The 27,869-nt window shown below is 44.6% G+C and overlaps 1 protein-coding gene across 1 annotated transcript in view; it reads right to left on the bottom strand.

The window, feature by feature from the left end:
• Positions 1–27,869, bottom strand: part of LOC138581097 (V-set and immunoglobulin domain-containing protein 1-like) — an 88,551-nt gene that overhangs the window by 39,705 nt on the left and 20,977 nt on the right. The window contains exon 3 of the mRNA XM_069652173.1: positions 1,365–1,694. Coding sequence (XP_069508274.1) covers positions 1,365–1,694 — 330 coding nt within the window. The remainder of the gene's footprint in view (positions 1–1,364; positions 1,695–27,869) is intronic.

Raw genomic sequence — 27,869 nt, 5'->3', positions numbered from 1 at the left:
AACTATTCTATTGTGCATGCGAGAAAGAATGCAATTCTTTTTAGTAGGCACGTGAGTTATCTGTACCTAGCGTGGGGGCATGCCTGATAAATAATGTCTGTGTCAAAGCAAACTCAGAATTCTTGAGCTGCTAGAAAGTTATTAAGACATTATCAACTACTAGACATAGCTGCCAAATAGCCCCATCCTGACACATTGAGATGGTTCTGGCATTGCACTTTGCAAGAAGAACTTGTAGTTTTGATTTTGTCATTATAACAATGGGCCTATGATTCCCAGCGTGGAAATTGAAATGTCAAGACTGGCCCAAGTTGTCACGCATGACATGGCACCATTTGGCAGCTATGCCAACAAGTCAAGGCCCGTGTCTCGCTCTCTCCCTGCCTCAGTGCTTATCCGTAGAAGCCTGACGCTTTCCTGCTCTCGCAATGTCTGACGTTGAAGGTGAAGGCTTGTCTCTCACTACCTCATCCTCTCCCAGTGCCTGCCCCTGAAGGTAAACCCTGCCCCTCTCTTCTTGCACCTGTTGGCCCACATCCCTCCTCCCTATTCATTGTCAGAGCCCAGTGAGAAATGCTTTGGCCCAAAGAAATGGAGAGATGAGGGGTAATTGCAGATTTATTCTAAATGATAGGGCTTGTTCTTCTAGTTCAGGGGAGGTGTCTGCCCCCATGTGATTTGTGTTGAATGATTTCACTCCTAAAGGAGATAAGCACACTGAAACCATATAGTTTGATGCATTTGACTAAGAATGTGTTTTTATTTACTGATTACTAACACAATGTTCAATTTTATAGCATTCTAAATAAGATCTGTTACTATAATCCAGCACAATGGGACACTTGTTTTTTTGCCTCAAAGGATGTAAGACTAAGTCGGTCCTGCCAGGCTTCGAACTTGCCACCGGCAGGTTGCACCCAGATCTCAGCCAGTTGCATGAAGCCATGATTACCCAGGTATCACTGTAACATGGCACTCACCCTATTAGAGGGAGGTAAGCCTGCCCTCAATGGGTGAAAGTGATGAGAAGAAGTACCAGGCCATAGTACTAGGAAAGAGTGATGGGATGAAAGCAGCTGAAACAAGTGCCTATTAAGGGTGCCAGGCAATGAGGGCTTTAAAGAGTGCAGGACAATGGCAGCTGGAATGAGTTTAAAGCTATTAGGGATGGATGGTGTGGGGAGCAATTATGGCTGGAAAAGCGCAGAGCACAAGGTCAAAAGAAGTGCTGGGGGAAGGACTGTTGGAGAGAGTGCCAGTCATGCCCAAATGAAAGATTACTAATTGGAGGTGTTATGTGATTTTGAAGCTCTGGCCATGGTCATTGCCTCTTAGATGTCTAAGTATGAGTGGTTTTCCCTCACCTTCCACCTTCAATATGATCTTGCACATCTCGTTCTCCTTGTTCTGGTAGGTTACGAGACAATGGTACGATCCTGCATCTGCTGGCATCAACTGGTCTATGACCAGGGTGGCATTCCACATGCCATCTGTTTCTGGCTGCAGGTGTTCATGAAATGTCGGACTGTAGTCCTTTTTGCCATTCTTCTTTATCCACCGTGTGGTCAGCTCCTTCTGATGCACGGGCTGTGGGGTCACTCTGAAGAGACACCAGAGCACCAGCCCATAACCATTCTGGCCAATAACTTCATCCACTTGTAATGAGGTGTCCACCACACTTGGGGGGTCTGCAGCTGAAAAGAAAGCACATCTGGGATTAATGCTTCAGCCATGCCAGAGGCAATAGAACCCACCTTATATAATACCCCTACTGATTCCGATTAATGCCCACAGCCACCCTGGTAGAATACTGTATTGAACCACCAATACTTTCCATAGCTAATGTGCTTTTGCTGTTCTCTATATTATGTGATCATTTGTGTACACATACATGTACCATGTAATAAGCTATATTTGGAGACAGTGTATGTTTTTCTTGCTCTAGGATATCAGAAAGCACATATGCAGCACACCCTCCTGGTAATCACCATGGCATGAATCGCGCTGCAACTAGCCCTTCTCAAATTGTAACTATAGGAAGCCCTGATGACCATGAGAGCTCAATAAGACCCTATGATATGATATATGATATGGCATTTATAACGCGCCTATACACAAGTGTTTCAAGGCGCGACAAGGCAAGGGAGGGGAACAAAGGGAGGACGGATCCTACTAGGCCAGGTGTCATTTAGATCGCGCAAGTGCATGGGAAGGGGGCAGAGACAGTGCAGTACATGGCAAGATGATAAAAGTAAGTAAGTAGCGGCCAATATGTGGCAAGTGCATAGATAAGTGCAGACAACAGGTGTCACGGGCAGGGAGGGGGACTGCAGGGGTACAGAAACAGTCCCCAAGTGCGGGGGTTGCCAGGAGGGCAGTGCAGGTGTGAGATGCTGGTGTGGGAGGGACCTGGTCCCGAGATCAAACTGTGTCCAAGTAGCCAGCGTAGTTCCTGTTATAGCCAGGAGGTCAGCAGAGGAGTGGAGGGGAAAAAGCAGAAGTAAAAAGAGAAAGGTTTTGAGGTGCTTCCGGAACCGGAGATGGTTCTCCTCAAGTTTGAGAGAGGCAGGGAGGCTGTTCCAGAGGGAGGCACTAGCCGAGGAAAGAAATCTACCACCAACTCGTTGCTTGGAGAAGCGACTGACCCTGAGGGAGTTGGAGGTGGATGAGCGAAGAGCTCGGGAAGGAAGATATTTAGGAAGAGAGAGTTGAAGGTACAGAGGCCGCAGGCCCCAAAAGGCCCTGTGGACAATGCAAAGGGTTCTGAACTTAATACTTGCAGACACTGGCCTAGGGGGTGTATGGCTTTGCCAATATATCGGAGACAAAATGGCTCCAGAGGTGCTCTTCATATTTTCAGACTTGATGGAGGTGATGGTGGTCACTCCTACCTACTGTGGAAGAGGTCTACAGGGTAGCACACCCCAGGAGATGTTAGTAGGCCCCAACGTGATCATGGAAGTGGCATAAGACCTTGGGTGGTGGCAGGGTACATCCGAGCTTTCTAGCTCCCATGCTGGCGGCATGTTTGTGTTCTTCTTTAGGTCACTAAAATAAGCCCTGCGGTTGCAAGAGCGACCTGTTCCACAAATGGAGAATATGGATCCCCAAAGTTGAATGGGGTGCATAAGAGACAGAAAGCGTGCCCTGTAACCCTCTGGCATGCTGAAATGGTGCAATGTTCTGAGAGGAAGTGGAAGAGGCAACGCCTGCCTGTGGATCGTAATTGAGGAAAGTACCTTCGCCAGTACAATGCATTTCCTCACACTAAGTGCATCATATTCGCACAAGTCTCACTCTCAACACGACATTCACAGCAACCTTGAATTGCCTAAACATCATACAGCGTAGACGAATACCAACAGATGGCACTCAAGAGTGCTGTTTAAAAAAATGATTACGTACAAAGGTATTAAAGAACTTCCTAATTGTGTATTATACAGTTTCCAAAAGCATAATTCCAGTCATGTGTAACAATAGGCAAAATAATCGCTTTATTTAGAAATGCATAAAATGTGTATAGAAGTTTGTGTTGGATCTCGTCATAAGAATGCTAGTGTTCACAAATAAAACTGCACATCATATAGTAATCATACAAAAAGTGTATTAACAACTGAGGGTGGTAAATCAGGAGCTGAAATGATATGTGAAACATAATAAAGTTGTAAATACATTAAATAACATTAAAGTGATAATAGTATAAGTAAACAAGTAGACTAAATTAGATAATCACTCTATAACACCAAATTACCATACCACCCAACTGAAATGAGACTGCAGCAAACAGCAGAAACTATGAAAGATAAGTGTAGAGAATTGCGTGTTCGCTCACGCTCTGTGCCTCGCTGCGGTCACGCGAGCCTTGTTTATGTTCGAGAGGGTGGCTGTCGCGGGACCGCAGTGAGGCGGTTGGAGACAGAGTGAGAGGCAGGTGTTTGCTCTGTGGGGGCTCTTTAATAAACACACTTGAGCTTACCTTAACGAGTGTGCCCCCATCCTTTCAATAAGCATCAACGGTATTGACAACATGCTAAAATCTATCTATATTTTCAGTGAAAAAACGTTGTTAAAGGGATGCTATGGTTACAAGTAAAACCGAAAACCCCCATAAATTCGGCAGTTATTGTAAGCTAAGCACCCATAACTCGCACCACCACTAGGCACTGCTAAGAATAACACCCAGGACATCAACACTGGCATCACATATGAAATACATTTTGATGAAAAGTACCTGCAAGAGGTGTGTTTATAATGTTGGTAACAAGATGTCAAGGAGCCTGTTAGGAGTCTCCGGACCTTACTGGCTACATGAAGTTTGAACGCCCCACCCCTTTCCCCGGATTTTCAGCAAAAGTGAAAATGTGTGTGTGGGTTTGTGGCTTTGCATATGTTCCCTATACAATTCCACACTGTTTCACCAATCTGCATCAAATTTTGCAGTCACCTGTTAGGAGCCTTTGGCCATTACTGGTTACATGACATTAAAAAACCCCACCCCTTTCCCCAGATTTCAGCAAAAGTCAAAATGTGTTTATGGGTTTGTGGTTTGGTGAAGCGTTCCTTATACAATTCCACAATGTTTCACCAATCTGCACCAAATTTTGCACTGTTACCTGTACCTATGAGGGAATCAAAGCACGGGCCATGCAGGGTATATCAGCTAGTATAATTATACAAGTGAAAATGTGCGGGTTTGTGGATGTTTCTGGCTTGGCAGAGCATTGTTTCTTACACAATGCTACACTATTTCACCAATCTGCACCAAATATTGCATAGTTACATGTTATGACCCTCTGGACAATACTGGCTACATGACATTTGGACACCCCATTCCGTTCCCCGGATTTGAGCAAAAGTCAAAATGTGTTTGTGGGTTTGTTGCTTTGCGTATGTTCCCTATACAATTGCACACTGTTTCACCAATCTGCACCACATGTTGCATAGGTGCCTGTTAGGACCCTCCATACATTACTGGCTTCAGCACCTTCACACAAGAGACAGTTGCCTGAAATCAGCAAACATCAATGTGGTCGTAGAAGGACCGGTCTTCAACCCTAGAATGCACGGTCTCTGGGACATTTGCACCACAATAAACTGCACCACGTCAGTGTGAGGCAACAGGTGGGGAGAGAGCGCAGTAGGTCCCAGTATGTAGCAGCAAATCAACCCTGACCTCCACCCAACATCTGCTCTAGGGTATGCAGGCCAGCCACACACACCCATTCTCAGTGCAGTTTACTTCAGAGTGTAAATCACATCAAGCAATAAGCGAATTGGAAAAGCGATCTACAGGATCATTGGTTTTCAACAATTGATGAGAGTGTTGTCATGTCTGTCCACAGAACCCATTCGGAAAACGGGTACTTTCTGCTAGTAAATCAAACCAATACGCTAACAAAAGGTAAAATAACAACATGCAATATAACATCAAGACAAAACAAAAAGAGAAAATATATATCTGAAGTTTGACTGCTCCACTGCAAATGTGCTGGGAAAATTTGTCATAGTTCTTGGACTACGCCTTTGTCAGACGATAACTCTCTTCAGTACGTATGGCCCTAACATAGATGTGAATTGCATTTATAAATCAAGTTATATGTGAATTTAATAAAAGGACATCCATTTCAAGACAAGTTGGTGAAAGACAGCAGAGTCCACAGAATATTGGATCGGACAGATCCTGCATCAGGGAACTGTCTCAAAATAATACAGAAAGATATGTGGAATATGTGGTAAGAAGCACATGAAGAGCAATTCATGAATCGCCTACTCATTAACCCATTACCAGAGATTAGTAACATACTGTTGTTCAGGATGTCTAAATAGCCAATTAAGTGATCTACAGTTACAAAAGGAACATGATAACAGGCAGACCAATGAACAACCAAGCTCTACAACATTATACATGCACATTAATGTAAGAAACGTAATTTAAACGTAGTGGATATTTATAGAAAATATAATGGTCCAACATTCAAGAATAGTGTCTTAAACTCACAGAGAGTGAGTCAGAAGAGGAAACCCACATTAACAATGATTCTGTAAAACAAAGCAAAAGTAAGGAAACGTTGCAAAAAAAGTTTATCATTCAAGAATTGTAATCAAATTGGACACAGCAATTGGCAAAAAGTGAATGCACCGTAAAAAGGTGTTGAGGTGCTTTAAAGTCACTGGGCCTCATTACGACCCTGGCGGAACGGGTTAAACGGCGCCGTAAAAGGCTGCGGCGCCGTTCAACCCGTTCCCTCACATTACGAGGTCCCCTCGAGGGACACGTTAAGCACGCCTGGGAAAACCAGGCGTGCATACTGGGTCCCGCGAGGGGAAGAGGGAGCAAACAACGGGCCATCTCGTAATGGCCCGTTGTTTACTCCCTCTCCCATTCCCATTCAGCCCTATGGGGGCTGAAATGGGAATGGGGATGAACCGTGTCCGTGTCCTCGAGTGAGGAATTACCGGGCCATCCGAACTCGGAATGGTCCGGTAAGTCCTCATTCCGAGGACACGGACGCGGTTTTGTCGGCAGCCATGCCGCCAATAGCGGCATGGCCACCGGCATACCTCGTAATGAGGCCCACTGAGTTCCAAATTGAAGAATACACTGCCCTTGTCCTCCTTGAAAGTGTGTTATGCCCAGACTATCTCGGCTGCTGTCTATGGGAGCGAAATGTGGGGTTTCATGCAGGTGGACAACTTAACAAGAGTGCTAATTCATTAAACAAACCTTCTGCCTACCTGTAAGCACCCTTTTGCCCCATTGTACTTGGAAACAGGGACTCCCCTCATTGATCATTAAATTGCTTTTAAAGCTGTGATATTTTGGTTCCTCGTCCATTCGTTCGATTAGCGAATTATCTTCATATAAAGGAGCTACCTGGGATGTTATGGGCACGGAAGGGGGTGCAATCTTGGAGGTGGTAGAAACATGTGAAAAATATTTTAGAAGCCAGGTTAACTATCCTCTCTGTGGCCAAATTAAAGTCTCAGTGGTTGAATCAATATTTTTCCAGAGCTTGCCTTTCTTGTCCAGCTTTATCTGAAAGTGAAATTCACTTTCTTTTAATCTGTCTTGGATACAGTGGGGTCTGAAAGAAATGGTTAATACCCATTTTCGGCAAAAATGGCGCACGTTCTGTAACTGATGCTTATGTGGTATGACATTTTTTCTAGAAGTCAATTTAGCTAGTTTCATTAACAAATATTGGAATAGGAGACACGACTACCTGAAGAGCTGAACTTTTCTTCAGTTTATATAACTATGCATATTTATTTGCTTTCTGGATTGATTGATGAATTGTTTTATCTGTATTTTTATTGTTTGTGCTTTTATGGGTGTTTACCCGAAATAAGGCAGACTTTGAATTTAAAATCCAGATATTTATGAAAAAAGCCACCTTCCAAGAAACGCAATTGTCAACTTACTAAAAATGCTGCAGTTCTAGTCAGTAACGGGATGCATCCATTTCCAAGAAGGTTTCTTGCTAGCTCATTGCTTTCTAAATACTGTACAGAGGGCAAATGTGTATACTGATGTGCTTTTAGAAACCTTTCCTGTGAAAAAAGGCCATTAAGTAGAAGAGTATTATTGGGTGTGGTGCCTTCTCCATTTTGATTTTGTTTGGAAAGGTGGGAGTGAGGTTGAAGAGGTTGTGTGATGGTATATAAATACTGGAAAGAACAGAAACATCTGATAAGAGACTATTTGTCATCTTATGATTTCTTTAGATATTCATCATCCCCTAGGGCCAGGTGGCATTAGGTAGGGCAATTTAGCTGCTGCTCACCGTCCTGATCTTGTCCTTCCTGTTGGCATCTTTGGTACCTAACTATTCACAGTTAGAGAATTGTACCTTTAAGGTACAGCCAAGACCACAATGCCAAAACCCATATTTGTATTAAAACAGGGTAAGTAGTAGGTATTTTAATATTGTGCATGTGCGTCATAACCCATAGAATATCATCTACGATGACATCTCGACATCATATCATCTGTCCTTTGAGTCATAACATCTTTGCTTTCATTTGGGAACTTATATTCCGATTGTCAGATGAAAAATACTAGCTACTGAATCACTTAATCACATAACTTAATCTTCATTGGCATTTCTACATGTCTGGGGATGGTGCAAACTAGGCACCCCCATTCTAAGTTACAGACAGTTACCAACACAATCTTCATGCCTCCTTGCCCAAAACTACCTAGACTAACAGCTGGTAGACCACAAACTCACATGGATCACAAATTATTTCATCCATCAAGGCAACAGGAACAATTCCTTTGCCAGTTACCACACAGTTGCATACATCAAACCATACACTGTGGCAACCATTTCACTGGACTTAAACTTGTGGAAGGGCCTCCTCTCCTCTCCCAGTGTTAAATATATGTTTATTTCCCTGATACATAGCTTGTGTGCGAGTGTACACACACTCTGAGATATAACATGCATCACATATCTGCCGCTGGTACAATGGTGAGCACTTTTAGCTCACTGCCTAATTCTATATGGTTTACCCTACCTTGGGCATCTGTGGTACACCAGTTTCACTGTGTCCTGCCGACAATGCTGGTCATCACACAATAACTCTGCACCACCCTAGATGCTCTCACACCAGAGCTCTGCTTGCACTTGCTGTGCAACATTCTCTGAGATTACTTTGGTGGTGATTTGGTGCAGTACAAAAACAACTATATCATATTAACATAACATATTCTCTGTGAACTTTGTATATTTCCTCATCTAACATGGCCGACAAAGAATAACAGTATGTTACGACGCAGACTCTTTCCAACTATTGTTAAAATGGATCCATGATGGTGCTGCACTATGACCATATGAATGCTTCAATCAAAGACAGTAAAGTGATTAACAAATGATTACCAGGTGAGCCCCTGTGCCCTCTGCTTGTACACAAAAAGCTTTTCATACTGTTTATGCTGTGACTCACTAAGCACATATGGTTAATATTCCTTTAATCTAGGAGCCAATGGGAGTCTACAATGTGCCACCCTGCTCCTGTAGTAAGCCCTGGCTCCTACCATACTTTCCCGATGCAAACCACATAACCCAGATTCCATAAAGCATCACAGTAGTCCCCTCCCATTTGTCCTTATCATTTTATTTCCCTGCACTGAACCCAGATATCTTTAATGTGCTTCAGCCATAGGATTTAGATCAAATAATTCACAAGGCCAACTAAGGAAGGACTCTCCCTTAGTTTACCTGTTTATTTACACACGTGTTAAATCCTGTGATCTGCGTGATTGATTCTGGTCTCCTTCTCTCTGTGTTGAGGTAGGTTCTGGTACAGCTTAACAGTACTGTTGCCCACAACATTCAGTGTTTTCAAGCAACATGATGTGGATAATGTTTGGTTCATTATCTTCCTGAAGGCCTGCCCCTATATACAGTGATTTCATACTTTGAGATGCCTGAAAAATATCTCTCTTGATACCATGCCTATCTGAAAATATCCTCTATGGCAATCTGTATTATGCCTTCTAGTTTCCTTGGGTTTTATATTTAGAACTGGCCCCAGTAGAATGCTCCTTCAGCAAAGGTTATGGGGCTGGTGTTGTCAGTATCCCTCCATTAGCAGCACTGAGACATATTGAGATTTTACTCTGGCATTTCAGTACAATTCTTAATCAGGTCCCGAACAGTGCTCAGTTCAGCTTGAAGTGCATCCTATGTACAAATGATTGTGGCACACCCTTCATCGACTATGCTATGCATCTGAGTCCCAAGTACACTTCTGGAATGGTCAACTAGTGAACTTGGAGAAGAAGCTTCCAAGTATTACTCTGTCTATTCCAGTTACAATAATATTTTCTGAATAACATTAAACTCATTGCTGTACTGCTCGAGATTTACCTCACGATTGAAGTTACGGCTGAAACTCCTCCTCTTTTCCCAGAGGCTATACATGTTTGGCCTGTACGCACACAGCACGTGCACACAGTGTGGAGTGCACAGTCGAGTGCTGTCACGCTGTCTCGCAGGCTGCAGACTACAGGCCAGACCAAATATCCTTCTGAAAACTGGTAAAATTGAACAAATAGTTTGAGTGTGTCTTGAAGCAGTGTTCCTAAAAAACATTAGGTATTCATAATAATTACATTTCCAGAGCGAGGGTAAAAGTAAAACAAACAACGTGAGATATCATCTACGCAAAGGAAAACAAAGACCACTAAACTTATCAACATCTGTATTAGTTGACAAATTATGTGGAGCTATACCTAACCGTACCCGTAAGCCAGTACTTGGTAAACAAACAGATAGCAAAATGACCAGCTCTTAAGGAATTTGCGTTCTATTTTTCAGTCCACAATACCTAGTGTCGACAGGGCTCAGAAGAAGGATCAAGGATTGTTTAATTCTACCCTAGACCTTCTAAAATCACTCTGTGGTGGCCCTGAGGGTGTGACTGGGAAAAAATGGAATGCAAATGGAATGACATTTATACATCTCTGATTCTGAGAAAGCCTTTGGTACTGATACTGTGTTTCCATAAAAATTGGGAAGCTTGATGATCTCTTGGCTAGCTAATGCACATGATACTGTATTATTGCATAAGGTATTTAAATGTGGTTGAGAACTATATATAAGCCAACAACCTGATTGTAAACGTACAAAAATCTAAAATCATAAATTACATGCAATCTAAGAAGAATAGGAATGTTACATGGAAACTAAATAACACTAAATTAATTAGAAGTTGTTCAACAACTTCCCTATGTAGGTTTTAATATTTTTAAACACAAACAGAAAGGCTCAGATTGCATCAACGGTGTTAAAAATAGTTAGCCCAAATGCAACGAATTCTAACTAAATTTGGCAAATGTTCACTTATTCCTTGAATTCCTTTCTACAAGATGAAGATATGTCCAAGCATTCTACATGGCTTAGAATTAGAATTAACAAGCAACTACGGTTGGCTCAATGTTCTGGAGGGAAGACTCCGGAAATACATATAAAAGTACTCACTGCAATAACAATAGCATTGATATGATAAGAGTTGGGTTTAGTTTCATGGGAAGCACTCATCCAGTGGTAGAAATTAGAAATGCACACAAAGATTATACAGGCTAAATCCAGAATCCCTCCGTTATGACTTATTATATATCTATAAGGAGGGTATAGTTCCTCCATTGAATAACTTCATGAGCCTCTGTAAAGTATACTTGATAGAATTGAAGAGTGAGGTAAAGAAGGAAATTATAAATGTATCCATATTTAAAAAAGAATGGAATTGTAATGGGTAAAAAAACGAATAGTGATGAAAAAGTATGTAAAAAGAATACCTATGCTTCTCAGGGAAATTAGGAACATTATGTTATGCTATGTTATGTTATTGGGTATTTGTATAGCACCTTTCACCATTGGTATGGTCTCAACTCGCTGTAGGTTGAACACACTTAGAGACTAGAGTCCAAGTCAGTGGAGATAGTCAGAGGAGTAAATAGTGCGTATATGCACTCTGTGTGCAGCTAGACTACATTTTTCATGGTGGGTAGCTGCATTCTGATGCTGGAAGTAGTGTTCAGGGTATGTGAGACAGGTAGTATGTGTGCTGCTAGGCCGAACTGTTGTGGGAGTAGTTGCATTCTAGTGGAGGTGGTGCTAGTATGTGAGATTTTGTGTGCAACTAGGCTGAATTGATCGTGGGGCATAGCTGCATTCTAGTGTTGTAGGTGCTGAGCGGAGAGTCAGGGTAGAGGGAGGTAAGTCTGTGGGGTTAGAAGAGGCCTCCCTCTCACCGATTGCCTTCCTGGGCCTACCAAATTAACTATGCCCCCCTTTATAGGAGGCTGGTGGGTCAGGAACCTCTAAGTCTAGTATGAACTCAGTTCTATCTGCAATACGTGGCAGTACCTTCCCGGGCCTAGTAGTTCAAGCAGTGCTGTGTTAGGACAGCTCCCACCTGCTGTATGAGGCTAGTAGCTTCCAGGTGCAGAAGACCGTACAATAATCTAGGTCAGTGCATGGCTAGGGCTGCTGAGTGTAGTAACTATGCTAACTTGCTCAATCATGCATAATTCTAAATTAGGATAACCTACTCAATAAGGTGAAAATGCTAAAATTAGGCTAACCTACTCAGTCAGGTGAAATGGAGTTTTAGGCTAATTAGTGCGATCAGGCAAAACGCAACAATAGGCCAACCAGCATGACCAGGCAAAATAAGCACAACAAGAGACATACGTCTGTGGGAACAGCGCCAAGGTTTGAAAGATATAGCAATGAAAAAATGCACATAGATTTGAAACACACATCAGTGGAAAAGTGGACCTAGATTTGAAACACAATGCAGTGGGAAAATGCACCTAAAATTGAAAATGCACCTAGATTTGAAACACAAAGCAGTGGAAAAATGCACCTAGATTTGAAACTCACATATAATCAACAGTGTAATGAAAACCACTCAGATTCAAACGTTGGCAGTGTAGTGTACTAACAGTTACATAGTTAGGCTGGGTACAAGTAGGTAAGCTGTACTCTGCACCCACACCACACTTACCCTATCCATCACTGTAGGTTGTCTGTGTCAGGTGTCCCAGGCGTACACGGGCAAACACGGAGTGGAGCTGCTTGGTAGAGGAGCTGCCCTTTGCTTCTGGCCCTTGCCCGGCTTCCCGGGCAAGGCTGCCCTGTGAAAGCCTCTAAAATGCCGGTCATGTGAGGAGACAAGGGCCAATGAGAACCAAATGGGCAGTCAGTGGGGGTGGGGATGGAGGGAGAGACAGGGAATGGAGGAAGGTGGATGGGAGTAGGCATGGGGGATGCACTCAGAGAAGCTGCCTGGACAAAGCCACAGAGACACTTGACTGCCTTAGCCAAATGCCAATGGGTGGGCGAGGGGAGGAAAAAAGCCAGAAACAAACAAAGGATTGCAGCATGAAGCCAGATAACCCTACTTGCATATCAGCTATAAAAAAAAGATTGCAAATCATAGTACAAATACTGAAAAATCCCTCTTTTAAACTAAGGCCAAAAAACGAATTCGAAACTCACAAATCATCCTTCCTAGAAGCACTTTACAAGCCAAAAACCGATTGAAAATATAAGCAAAACGCAGTCAAATCCTCCCCAAAAAATTACACAAATACCTAGTGCTATTTGTCTGCCCAAAATTTTGAGGGATTTAAATTAGGTTTAGATTTAACCTACACCTCCACCGTGAATGAGCCCTAGGCGCCTATTACCGAAAGATAGGTGAATCTATTGCTTATGTGGGAAAGAAGAGGGTATATGAAACCTTAAAACATCTTATCATTTATTGTCCCTGTTTGGAATCAAAATGTATACAATTCTTGGGGCAATTTATGCAAAACCTAGAATTTCTGTGTACCGAAAACGTTTAGGGCAGATTTATAAGAGGCTACCAGATTTCACTAATTTTAAATTTGATTGCATCTTGTACATGTATCTGTAAGTCTTTAGTTGGAGCGCCTCATTATGAGTTTGGTGGCATACAGTAAAAGTGGCAGGAATGGAATTACCGTCACTTTAACCACATCGCTGAAATAGTGGGATGCACTAATTCAACCGGCAGAAATAGCCCCATTGGAATTACTGCCAACATCAGGCGGTATTAGCATCAGCCCTAATGCTGCTGGCAGATTTACTGCCAAGATGCAAAATAGTATTTCCGCTATATCAGAAGTTGAAATACTGCTGAAAATGGGCAGTAGTTCCACCAAAAACACAGTGCACTTACCTCAACCTAAAAGGTGGAGGTAAATGCATACAGGTGATGGAAAACAAGTCACAGGTGTACCGAATCCACGTTGAAAGACCACATAAGGCCTTCACCTGATCCAAACACACTTTCAAACCACATGCTGCCATCAGCTGTCGCTAATTGGGACATGCATGTCAGTGCCACATTTTGTGCCCAGGCAGGTACTGAAGGCATTCCTGTGCCATGCATCCCGGTACATCTCCCTGTGCTACCCTGGCACAGATGAATGCAACAAAGGCATACGTCTATGTAGCAGTTCACCTCTCAAACGTTATTGCTGTGCTTGACTGCATTCATGTGGCGTAGTTTGCCCCCCAGGCATTCGAAGATGCATACCGCAACAGGAAGCAGTCCCACTCCATGAATGTGCAGGTTACGTGCTACGATGACCTGACAAGAACACACTGCTGCGCCCGCTTCCCTGGATCTACCCACGATGCCAGGGTCCTCCATAACAGCACCCTGCCTGCGTATATTGACAGACACAGAGGGCAACTGACATGGATGCTGAGTGAGTACCATCACACAATACAATCTTGCAGCACCAGTTGAATGCCATGTGAAGGGGGGTTGGACATCACTACTATTGATCAATGCATGCCCTGACAAGGCCCCATACATGCAGGACCTGCCCTTTCATGCCACATATGACAACCATCAACCCACAGGACTAGGCCCATCAGGACTATGCAGTAGGGTGACAGCAATGCATAATACCCCAACAAGTAACTAATGCACGAACAGATGACTCCAGGAACCACAATACATAGTTCACAAAAACCCACACAACCAATGGAACAGTTCAACACTGCACAATGACAAATCAACACTTCCAGCCACTGATGGCATGCTCACTGCAAACCATGTGAATCCATTGTGGCAGGAATACACATACCACATAAATGCACAAGAACAACAAATAAACCAGCAGGGCACTACCTGACAGCACAGCACACCACAGGCCCACCACAGACAATATGCAAATTTCATATCCTATCACAGGCCATATCTGGCACAACTTGCGTGTGAGTCATGTGCACAGTGGATCTCTAAGTGACAATACACAGGTACCCCTTTAGTATATCAGACATCAATAAATAGTTTGGAATGAAAACCATGTAGCACAAATGCAATATAGCTTCATCAAGAGAGGGTCCTTTAATAAGACATGTAACATAATATGCATCCTCAATGCACTGTGACTGACATATGTGTCCTGTGTTCTTGCATGTGACCTTGGTTACCCCCAGGTCCCACGGGTGATGACATCTGAAAAGGAAGACCCTTAGTAATCTCCAGGAAACCATGATGAGAATCACAAATTGAGAGAAAACACAGGTTAATTACAAAGAATTAACAGCTGGCAGAGGTCAGTTAGTCGCGTATGACCAAAAAGCGGAGAACTCGCCACCCCCACATCAGTCAGTAGTATTTAAAGACAAAAAACAAAAAATGTGAATATATTTGCATAGAATCTCAACATTTTTTGTAACTACATTCCAAGCATCCTATTGGCTCCTACATATATAAGACCTAAGTCAGGAGAAATTGGCCTATGCTCATATGTTAGTACATTTCCCCAATCTTATTGGTTAGTACATTTCCCCACTCCTTTTGGTTAGTACATTTCGATGTGCATCGTCCAGAATGTGACTTAATCATGGTCAGTCACCAAGAAGAGCGAAGTCCCCCATCCCCAGCAATAAACTAAATGCAAGGCCATTCTCCTCTGTGAGACCAGATAACCTGGCTACCATGTTACTCCCCACACCTGCAGCTCTCCCACGTTAAAGCATCCCTGTGTTGCTATTGCATTTGTGTCTGTGCATGCCATGGCCAAAACCTGTGATTTCATTGTGTGCTCATCTCCCTAAAAAGGATCCCATGAGAAAGTGTAGCAGCTGCCCAACTCTTAGACTAATAACTCATATGTGTGCTCCCTGGCCATATTCGTCAGTTTGATGGCTCTCTTGGAGTGCTGCAGGCATAAAAAACAAATTCAGTAAAGGGCAAATTAGTGGTGTGCATTAGGCCTCAACTAGACCTCAATTCTATTTGATGACCATAAAGCCTGAAAACGCAAAAAAAGATGGCGGAAATGCAGCTTGTTAATGGCAAAGCCTATACCAAATATAATCAAAAAGATGCCCACTTCAGTATTGTTCACGTAATTTGTATTTCTGCCTACCTTCGTGAAATTGCACCTGCATGTTTACACACCTGTGTGCAATCCACATATACTACAGGAGGTGGCCTACAATGAGGCACACGTTAGGACCAGGCTCTGTATTGAGCGGACCTGTGGCCCCATAGCATAGCATGCAGGCATGTTTTCAGGTGCCTGAACCGTACCGGAAGGGCCCTGATATACAAGTCAAAGAAGGTTGCCCAGATCTTTGTTGCTGATGCCATGCTGCATAAGATCTGCCTCAGGCAAATGTCCCCCTGGCCACTGATCTGGACATGCCACCCCCAGCAGACAATGATGCACTGTGCCCAGATGCAGTGCTGCCACACACCGACAGTGACGGACGTCTGGTGTGGCAAGAACTAATAGAATTTTTTTTTCTAAACACATTACTTTTCACATGCATCACATTTTAGCATATATGCACATTTTGAACAGATCACCTTCACACAAAAAGTATGGTCTCGCATTTCTTCTAGTGAAATATTTCTTTATTTATCAACTGTGCTGAGCTCTCATCCCCAACACCCATACCCTCACACATCCCCAATCCCCAACATTCCCTTCCAAAAACCTCCCCAATTGCCAATCACCTCCCCAATCCCCAACATCCCTTGCCAAACACCTACCCAATCACCAACACCAATGGCCTCCCACCTCCCTTGTGCCAGCGAAATAGTGTCACATCACGTAATGTCACTTTTGTGGCCTATTGCCCTCGCCAGCTTGCTCGGACACTGTATGGGCCACATTGCACAATGAGCGCCACCTTGGGGTCCCAGACAATGACTCGTGGGGTGACGCAGGTCGAAGGCCCTGATTCCTTGTCCTGGATGTGTTGCATCATGAAGAGCATGTTTGCATGCATGGATTCGGCAAATGCTGACATGCTCTTTCTGTGCTCCCTCATCCTCTGACCCACAGATGTGATGGCAGCAGTCGCTATGGACAGCTTCTGGCACTTGCGGTCCAATGACCAGGCAATCCTCCTTGACGTACCCTTGACACTGTCCCTAATGGCCTGCAGATGCTGCACCTGCCACTCCACCAGGTTATCTATGGTGATTTGACACTGCTCCATGGTGTCCAGCCTCCCCCAGATTGCAGCCAGTAAGTGCTAAGGCAAAGGCTGGGGACTTTGGAGAGTGCCAGGGCTGAAGCAGGGCAACCTGATGCCAGTGTCATTCTCCTCATCTGTATGAGTGCCGTCAGTTCCTGTGTCCAGTAAAGCCTGGTGCTGGTAATGGCCGTCTGCCTCAAGTGACGAGGGGATTTCAGGGGGCAGATGGGTGGGTGCAGGTGTGACAGTGGAAGCATGTTGCTTCTCAGGGATCACCAAAGGGGACGGATGTGGTTTGTCAGTTGCAGCTGCTGGGGGTGCTGCACCTGCAGCTACATGTGTAGTGCCTTATGTGCCATCGGTAGTGCTGGTGGAGGTGCCACTAGTCACACTTGTGGGGACAGCGACTGTCTCCACACTTTGAAGGGCAAACATGGGGCTGATGTGATATAGCCTTGGTACCTCCATCCTGCTTTTCCTCACGCTACCCCTATAGTTGGCCTGTGGTGGAGGTCTCCTGTGCAGTGAAGGAAACTGTTGGAGGGATAATGACATGCTGTCAGTCATCATGAATACATGTAAGTGGGCTAGCAAGACACTCATGCAGCATGGAAAATGGTCATTCTACACACATTTTGTTTGTTTGGCATGGGTCAGTTGCAGGCCAATGAGTACAGCTAATGCAAGGTAGGAGTAGTGTCTGCTGAGGGTGTACACAGCACGTGCATGGGCACATTGCCTATTGGCCTGGCAATATGGCTTGTTGTTGTGGTGGAACAGGGGGTTCACTTTGCAACATGGACTTTCACAGCACACATTGGTGCTTCTCATGGTGCCATGGCTTCATATCCACATTTCCGCTTTGGAGAGGGTGCATTAAAACAGTATCCCATCTTCCCTTGAACATGCATGTGGTCTTTATGCCTTTGTCCAGACTGCCATGTAGTGGCCCATTCCCTTGACCATTGGGCTCATCCATGCTGGGGAACACATGCTTTTGGCCAGTGGATTCAGACTCACCAGCGTCTCCTTTGCTGCTAGCTCTGACTCCAGCATTGCCGATCTGCTCCATATGGAGGATTGAGCTGTTCTTTTCTTCCCATGGAGTTAGGACAAATGGTTGCTCAGTGCTGCCGCCTGTGGAGAAAAGTCTCACGCCTGTGCTTGGTGAGAATGCTGTGGATCCTGGCCTTCAGGTCGTTCCGCCTTTTGCAGCAATCTTTGCTATCCCCTGGGGCAATGCCCACTGCCACAACCATGTCCAGTATGTTTGCCCAGGTGGCAGCCTTCCACTGGAAAGAGATCTTCCACTGTCTGCTTCCATACAGCTCATTTGAATGAGTGACAACCTCATCCACCAGCACCCACCTGGAGTTCATCCTCACTCAATTTGCGCTTCCAGAGCCTCATATCCGCCGCCATCGTTTTCCCCTTTTCTTGGGGCATATTCCTACCAAATCTTGTGTCCGGATGGCACCAGGAAATCGAAGATTCAGAGTGGATTGGATTTTTTAAGATGGCCGCCGTCAGACTTTCAGTTCTGGCAATAACACTTTTTCCGCCAGTGGTAATTCCGCTGGCGGTGGAATTAGTGCTGAATGTGGCAGCGGTAACAGTGATTCTGCCAATGCCGGGTAGAATTACAGACCGAAACATATTTACGGCAGTAATGGTAACTCCGCCTGGACAGATTTACAGCTGTATTACTGCCCAACATTTAATGAGGCCTGAAATATTGTAAACAAATGGTTAGCTTAATATATTTTCTATTTGGTCAAACTATGTACATGAATTTGCTAGTTTTAGACGAAATTCTGTAATGATGTGATATGTTAAGTGCGCAGAGCAGTCAGGTGCATCAGCCGGAGAGAGGAAGAGAGAAAATGGAAGTGAAAAGGAAGGTCTTGAGTTGCTTCTGCAACCGGAGGGGGTTCTGCTTAAGTTTGAGAGAGGCAGGGAGGCTGTTCCAGAGGGAGGCCCCAGCCGAAGAGATATTTCTGCCCCCAACTCTCTGCTTGGAAAAGCTTGTGACCCTCAGAGAGTTGGAGGTCTACGTTATATCATGTTAATAACTTTTTTACTGCACAGTATCAGAGCTGCTAGGCTTATCAGTAAGGTGGTGTATTGTACCCCCACAAGGTGTAACCAGACCTTAGTCTGCACCAGGAATGTTAGCTCTGAAAAGAGGATGGGAGAAGAGAAGAGGAAAATGGACGCAACAAAAAAAGGTAGGCAGGGAGGCAGCCGGTGAAGTATATTTTATGAAAGTGTGGGTGCATGTCAGTCCTGTTAGGTGAACCATACTTTAAAAATACAGAGAGTAGCTTATGCCTAAAGAGTTGAGAGAACTGGAATGCCCTTCCAAGGTATCATCGGAGAGGAGAACAGGAAATCAGTATACAGTGCAATATTTGGATGCATGAGTGGCTCAAGAGTCTGCTTGGCCAACCCTAGAACATTTGGAAGCTAAATTGCCTAATCATACAGTTAAAGTTCACTCCAGGCGAGCTCTACAATATTGATGCCTGCAGTGCCACGCTTGAGCGGTCTAGTTGATTGTGTAGAAAGGAGAATGTTGTTGGATACCAAAAGGTAGGCATTGAATCCATTACATATGGACATGCTGACATGCTTGAGGATGAGCTGTGATGTTTTGATAATTCTTACATGGTCCTGTCTTGCTAGAATTCATTTAAGCCCCACGTTTACAAAGGGCCTACTTTTAGCAACATATAATCAGCCCTGGTACTCAATTACAATAAACCAACCAAATAGTCTTAATCCTCCTGGAACAACTGAAAGTGGGGGAGTTTTCATGCAGGCTGTTTCAAGCTGACCAATCTCAGTATGACCCCAATATGTGCCCAAAATCTCCTGGCCCTATAAACTGACCAGGCTTATTTTCCTGACAACATCCAGGGAGCAATCTGGGGTGCCATGGCAATCAAACAAGCATTGGCATCAAGATCAGGTAGTACACAGTTACTTGCCATTCTATGTTAACAAGCATCTACACTGCACCGATCACACCCTCAGCAGCCCCATAGCATACAGGCATGGTGTAATAATTGCTTCGGTTGAGTGGAAGTGTCATCCTCCTTGCCACCAAGCCTCAAGAAATTTCCTTAAAAACCATTTACCAAAACAACAGCTGACATAACATAAGAACACTACATAAAATACAATAGATCCATTAGTTCCACAGAGTCACACAAGTAAAGTGCATAGTGCAATGCAATATATAGATACTTCGAAAATTAGTATAAAATCCAAGGTGTTGTACAATATATGGGAACTGAAAAATTATATCATATCCACACAAAATCAAAAAATAAAAACACTTGATAAAATACAATAGATTATATAATTCCACAAAGTAATAGTGTAAAGTGCAGAATTATGTAAAGTGTACAACATGCGGGCACTTAATTATATATTAACCTCACAAAAATTGGACCATTACTTACTATAAAAAGAAATCATAACACTTCTTACGAACTCAATTTAATTCATCATACAAAACAGTTCTATACATTAATACATTAAACACTAAAACCTATCCAACTCCATTCACTGTCATAAAATGTAATAAATTAATAGCTTTTAGGAAAGATACCAACAGAACGTGGTCTATTTGAATAAATATTAGTCCAGCCCCCCCACCCCCCCATGTTGCATCGTTCATGTGGATTATCACGAAAGCATGAACATCTGTGGCAACTCGTAAATCCACGTAGTAATCCACCTGGCAACAGTTAGAATTCCCCTTTAGGTCTTGGTCATGCGGGTGCCCTTCTGCTGATCCGCCAATGGAAATCTTAATCTCTTATGCCATGCTGGATAAAGGGCATATTCTTTACATTTTCGGTAACCTTACAAAAGCATACTGTATCCCTTAAATGTATCATTCCCCTGTCCTTAAGCAGAGGTTTAAGCCAATTATCTCTTGCCTTTCTCTAAAGGGACATAACAGTAGGTAGTGGGCTACTGTTTCATCATAAACTACACAATACTAGCATTTGATTTTGATTATTTATACCGTGCTTTAAGACAAACTAACTGTATCCAGGCGCAGATGGATCAACACACCTGTAATCAAGGTGCCACAGAACGAATACCATGCTGTCTTTGGGTTGAACGGCCTACTTGAACACGTGGCTTTTTAACACCTTCCTGAACTGACCCAATGACCCATTTAGTTGTCCAACACCCCTGCTCCCCCATCTTGAAGTGAAGGCTTGGATGTGGAGTAGCCATAGCCTTAACTTCAATAGGAGGGAGTGTTCCTTGATCTCCAACAGGTCAAGATAATCCCCAAAGTCAGCTACACATTTAAACTCTAAGTACTCTATTGACATGTGTGCACCAGCTTTGTTCGTCCAAGTCGCATATACGGCCCACTCCTTATATGCTGCATTCTTTAGGAATTTAGCATTGATTTAGCTAACGCAGCTTTTGAGTTTAGCTACATCAGAATTCTACTGAGTTAATTAATGCTGCTTTTGAGTCTAGCTGGTCACACTGTTGGTATTAAGGCGCTACTTGCATTCAGCCTTAGAGTGCCCAAAAAGTAGACTTTGCTGTCTTGCAATCAGCCCCTAGAGCGCCCCAAAGTAGATTTTGCTGCCTGGATATTTTGCCACTAATTGTACTTTGGCACTACTTGCATTTAGCCCTAGAGTGCCAAGAAAAGTAGACTTTGCTCCCTTCCAATCACACGACTGTTTGTGTATAGCTACCACTTGCTGACACATTATGTCACCACTACTTGTGTGTTGCCACTACTTGCATTTAGTCCACAGTGTCCCAATGGTAGATTTTGCAGCCCATCATCACGACACTATTTATGTAGTTCTGTTACTTGCATTTAGCCCTAGTGGGTCCTGAAGGTAGATTTTGCTGCCTTGTTACCACAACACTGTCAAAACCACGAGACAAGTTCCAAAGGGAGGCTTCTGCGCCAGGGAACCCCAGAAATGATGCAGAGCTCAGCATCCAATTAACCAAACCAAAATTCAACCGCAAGATAAGTCCACAGAGTGAAACAAGGCACCTTAAGCCTACAACCACCACATGGCCGATGTCACTGTGTGTCACAGCCTGCCGACTTGCCCCGGAGACCAGAAAATGTATCAACCCAGAAGGTCACCCGCCTCTGGAATATATCACAAACCCGAATCCAAGTCCGAGGTGAAAAAACAATACGCCACAGCTCTACAACCACAGCAAGGAAGATGTCACTGTGTATTGCAGCACAGTGAAGTTTGAGTGTTTCGTGTGCCCATATGTTCAGAGCATTTCTTTTCTGCAGCAGCAGTCTTTCTTGGCTGCCTGACCTGGAGGCCGGGCTTGGAAGCACTACACACTCTTCATAGTCTCCGGCTCCAAGCGGAGCGGAGTGAAGGTTGAGTATTTTGTGTTCCTTGCTTCCGTGGCTTTGTGGATTAGGTTCCTATGGTTCATTTGCAGTGTTCCAGCTGAAGCAGGTGCGTGCTTTCCGCGCCTCCCCTTCTGGGGAATTCTTGACTGTGGGCCTTCACCCCCCTGCTATTTACTTTATGGTATTTATCATTTTAGCCTGAACATTTGCCCCTGGAGTGGAGACTGTGGGGAGAATTATCTCTGATCCATGCAGGGCTAGGCGGGTACTGTAACCTCTGCAAACTACCATGAAAAACGAATCCAAAGCCAAACGTTATACCTGAGAAGCTCGAGATATACCTCGGTACAGCAGGAGGTGGTTGCAGGCACAATTGAGGGTGGAATTCCGGCAAGTTCATCTGCCCATGCCAAAATCACGGTTTTCCTACCGCAGAAAGCAGGAAAAACATACAGTCAAGCAGTGGGGGACGATGAGGCGCCACAGGCCACACAGAGGTCTGGGGTGGAGGAAATTAATGGGCAAGAGTTGGAAATCTCTGGGGTAGTGCTGACCCAAGCTGAACTGGAGGATAGCATCCCCCTGTCGGATGTTTGCATGAGCCTGGAAAAGGAAATTAGGGAAGCAGAAGGCGCTTATGAGCATTTGAGAATGTCGGCAGGCCTTTTTAAGACCCGAGAAAGAGAGGCGATTGTAATTCCAGACACCATGCCGGCTACTATATCCACTTCTAGTCGACTGGACGACACTTCTTCCTTCACAAATGATCGCTCGTCACTGCGAGTCCAGCGCAATGATTCAATGTCCCGGAAAGCCCCAGAGGAGGTCTTAGGTTTGTTAGCAGCCCTGAACATTGTCCTTCAGTCATTCATCAGACTCTACGATATCATGGCTCTGGACATGAAAACAAATACCCTCCTGTTGACAGAGATTAAGAAACACCTTGCAAGGGGATTGCATTTTACAGCTAGTCCTGGCATGAGTGTGACCACCTCCCCAGGCCAATTTATGGCACCAGTGCCTTTAGGCACTATATCTAAAGATGCGTACATCGAAGTCGGCAATTCGCACACACTGACAACACTGGAAGAGGACCGCTCCACCCAAAGGAATGGCGGCCCCAGCAAAGGGCAGAACTTGCCCACCACCAAGAAATTAAAGAACATGAAAAATGGTCAAAAAATTTCAAATAGGTGATCACGCAAGTTAGGTCTTTGGGGCTAGCTGCTAATAAGCGCTCTGGAAAAAAAACAGAGGGTAACATTATTGATCAAAGGAGTTAATAGTGGATCTGACCGACACAGGAAGTGGCCATAATGTGCTTTGCCTCACGTCCAATACAGAGCCTGTAATGGCCTTGCCTAGGTGTAAGTGTGACGCCACAAAAATAGACACCGGCAAGAGGGACCCGGGTCTTAGGCAAAACAAGAAATTTCCAAAAACAAAAAACAAAGTGAATGCAGAGGCCTCAAGGATCGGAGGAGGTGGAGGGGGCGAGTCGTGCCACATGCCACTCAGTATGACCGCGAGGTGCGTTGTGAGCACATAGAAGATGGCTTCAACCGTCACCACCCCTTTGCAGCATGCCCATTATTGGCCGGCGAAAATTCCACTGAACACAAGAGCTGCGGTTGACACTCCCAAAGTGGGGGTTGCTCCCAGCCGGTTAGAGGATCGGAGTCCTCATTGGGGCCATCAGACCCAGTCAACTTGATACCGCCCCTTAATTTTTGTATCCGTTTTTGAGGAAGACAAGAACGTGCCGCTAAATAGACACAGTATATTGGCCCTGCATGCCTCGATCCCTGCCTTAAAGTCTTTCTCCTCTATGTGAGAATAACAGTTTCCCCAAAAAAAAACAAGCTACCTATTGGTGTCACACACTTAGACTCTAGGTCTAGACAAGGATTTGGCACATCTTAGAAAAAATCTTGTGTTGAAGCAAATATCACAAGATATAACACATAGGCTAGTATTTTGCCATAAATATATTCTCTATCCTCTATGGACATCAAATTCGTCCATCTCTATGATTGTTCACATCTTGCGAAATGCAGAGTCCACTTTTATTCCATGTTGGCTGAATCCTTGGTGAGTGCCAGGAAGATCTATTATTCAATGGTTTCGAGACGTATTAAGCCAAAGGCCCGAGGAACGATCATTTAGACATGGGGCGTGTCAACCTTACAGTGAAATCCTACTTTGACAATAATCAACGGAGGCTAGTTGACCACGATCCTGCCCTGTCAAGTTGGAGATGGCTTTCCAGCTCACTGCCAGCCACAACGCGACAGCGCCCATGGTTCTAATGACACGGAGTATAAAATTGGCTGTTGGAAGTTGAAAGGCCACAATTCCTTCTTGAAAACAGACATGAATGCAATATTTTTGGGAGCAGATGTAATCTTTTTGCAGGAAACCTGGTTTAGGGAAAGCCCCACATTTGATGGCTATATGATTTTTTGTTAAAAGGCTAAAAAAAAGGCTTCAAAGAGTGTCCGGTGGGTGGATTACTAACTGCTGTGAGAATTGAGAGCTCTCGGACGATTCATCATGTGAAGACATGGTCGGATGGCGTACTGATAATCAAGTTGACAGATAAGATTGATGGCCATCTGGCACTCACTCTTCTAATTAACATCTATTATAACCAACTCACGGGGGGACTTCGATAGCGTCGTAAATGAGGTTGAAAATGTGTTACTTGATTGGCATGCACAGGACGGGGTGGGCCCCATTGTTATTGGGGGGACTTTAACTGCAAATGTACGGTATCTCCCGATGAGCATGGTAATGTGGATGGGCTTGACTCCAGTGGGGAGTGCATAGCTTTCACCAGAAGGGCCAATACAGGGAGAATGTGGTCACACTTTCTGTCTTATTGGGGATTTGTCCAGTCCAATTTGATTGGGGAAGCCAGACTAAAAGATGTTCCCACATGGGCCAACGCAGTTACGTCCTGAACGATTGATTACATTTTTATTAAGAACATAAATTTGGCTAGGGTGAAAGATCTAAATATTTTAAAAAAATAACTTGAGTGACCACTCCCTCCTTTGGTGACCCTACTGCAGATAGGTGCCAGGGAAAAGTTGGAGTCCATAAGTAGTAGAAATCCTATTATCACCAGACCCATTGGGTAGACTGGTCAGCGTAGTCGTAATGCAGAGGCAATAAATAAGAGGCTGAGTGCTTGGTGGTATGGGCTTACTCTGGAGGGACAGGAGGGGTGCGACAGCACCTGCACTCTTACCCGAATTATTATCAAAATTGGGGAGAATTGGGGAGGAGGCTCATGTGTGTGTGTGTAGCCAGATCGTTGGCAGCTGCCATATGCAATCCGTTTGACAGAGAGGTTGTGGACAGAAGGCGTCTTATGAGAGCAGAAATTCGGATAATAAGGAAGTGTAGTCTTAACTCCAGTGAAGAGAAGCACAGATTAGCACTTATATCGAAGCAGAAGTATAGACTTTGGGCCAGACATCGCAAAGTACAGCAATACATGCATAACAATCAGGCACACCTGGTCAAAAAAGACATGAGGGCCATTTGTGAACTACCTGCAGCATAAGTTCAGTGGAGGTCTGAAAGTGCCCGGCGTGGAAGGTAATCCTCCGGAGAAGGAGCCCATCTGGGACTTCCATTTCGACAGGGAGGACATAGAGTCGGTGATTAGCAATTTGAATAATTCCCGAGCCAGTGGCCCGGGCAGGGTAATGAACAAGGTTCTGAAAAACAATCCTCAGCTGTGGGCCGAGATCCTCCCTAATCTGTTTGAACAAGTAACTAGGAGTAGGACGTGCCCTAAGTCAACGGCGTAGCTCTATTGTGATTTCGGTCCAGAAAAGGGGCGAAAGAGGTTCACCTCAGAGCTATTGCCCAAGTTTGCTACTAGACACGACATCTGAGGTCTTTGCAACTTTTATATTGAGGGAGCTAAGAAATTGGGCTGGAGCGACACATCTCCTGCACCCATTCCAAACAGTGGTGAGGAGGGGAGTGGGCACCATACAGAGTGGAATGACTGTCCACGCATGTCTTTCAGAAATCGATGGCAGCGCCCAAGAAATCTGTACGTAGCTGCCATCGATTTATCGGCAGCCTTCAACACAGTAGATCTGTCATGTCTCTGGAAGAAGCTAGCAAGGCAGGGTATAGACCCGGGACTCCTGGCAATGATCAGGATGTTATACACAGATAACTCTGCCAAGGTCAGGCTAAACATCAAGGGAACATTTCCAGGGACATTTCTGTGAGAAGGGGTGTCCGCCAAGGGTGCGTAGTTGCTCCCACTCTCTTTGACTTGAATCGTTTAGACTTGTGGGAGGAGTCTAAGAAGTGGGAAGGGTCTGCCCCCCTCTGGTTGGAATTGAAAGTGCGATGTATCGCCTATGCAGATGACTTAGTCCTACTGGACTATACTCCGGCAGGGTTGCAACAGTGCCTGACAGGGATAATGAATTATCTGGCACAGAGTCATCTAATTGTCAACCCTGCCAAATCCTACGTCATGACCTGCACCAAGAGGAAAAAACAGCTTAGTTTCTCTTGGAAGATGAATTATTTACCCTTTGAGAAGGGATATTTGCATACAATATCTGGGCTTCTTTGTCTCCTACAAACAGAAAACTAAAATCGAGGAAATAAATATGAAAATGAAAGTGGGTGCATGTCTAACTCCATTGAAGGCAGTCAAAAATAGGTTATGTGCATTGTCCCTGCTCCCCCTAATTGTGTTTTACAGGGCAAAAATATATGCAATCGCGCTGTATGGCTGCGAACTTTCCAATATGAGTTCCAGGAAGTTCCATGACAAAATGGAGGGCAGGATCTTGAAGCAAGCTCTGAGTCTTCCGCTATCAGTCCCGGTCAGCGTGATTAGATTAGAACTTGGCCTGATCGCGTGGTGGGGACAGTGCATGAAGCAAAGTCTCTCCCTGCTCTTTAAAATGTCTAGAGTGGAGAAACCACACATTGGGCCTGATGACGACTTTGGCGGTAACGCCGGTGGTATTTCCGCAGGCGGTATTAGCCCTACCGCCAAACTCCCCGGCGCTAATAGCACCGGATCACGAGTTCAGCGGAAATGTAATTCCCCATTCCCCATTGAGCCCATTCAGGAATGCCCCATTCCCCATTGGGCTCAATGGGGAAAATTCGCGCTCTTACCGCCGGTGGATTCCCCACCGGCGGTAATAGCGCAAATTTTCGGCGGATTTCCGCTCAGCTCAAAGCTGGGGTGAAATCCGACGAAGTCCTGATTTGGCTGACCCTTAAATCCTGCGGTAATAGCGCTACCGCCGGATTTAAGGGTTACCGCCAAAGTCGTGATCAGGCCCATTGGGCCTGATCACGACTTTGATGGTAACGGCGGCGGTATTCCTGCCGGCGGTATTAGCCCTACCGCCAATCTCCCCGTCGCTAATAGCGCCGGATCACCAGTTTGGCGGAAATGTAATTCCCCATTCCCCATGGAGCCCATTCGGGAATGCCCCATA

Source organism: Ambystoma mexicanum, chromosome 3p, assembly GCF_040938575.1.
Source record: "Ambystoma mexicanum isolate Mex_15411 chromosome 3p, UKY_AmexF1_1, whole genome shotgun sequence".
In the NCBI taxonomy this organism is placed as follows: domain Eukaryota; kingdom Metazoa; phylum Chordata; class Amphibia; order Caudata; family Ambystomatidae; genus Ambystoma; species Ambystoma mexicanum.
This window is presented reverse-complemented; position numbering and strand designations above follow the sequence as displayed.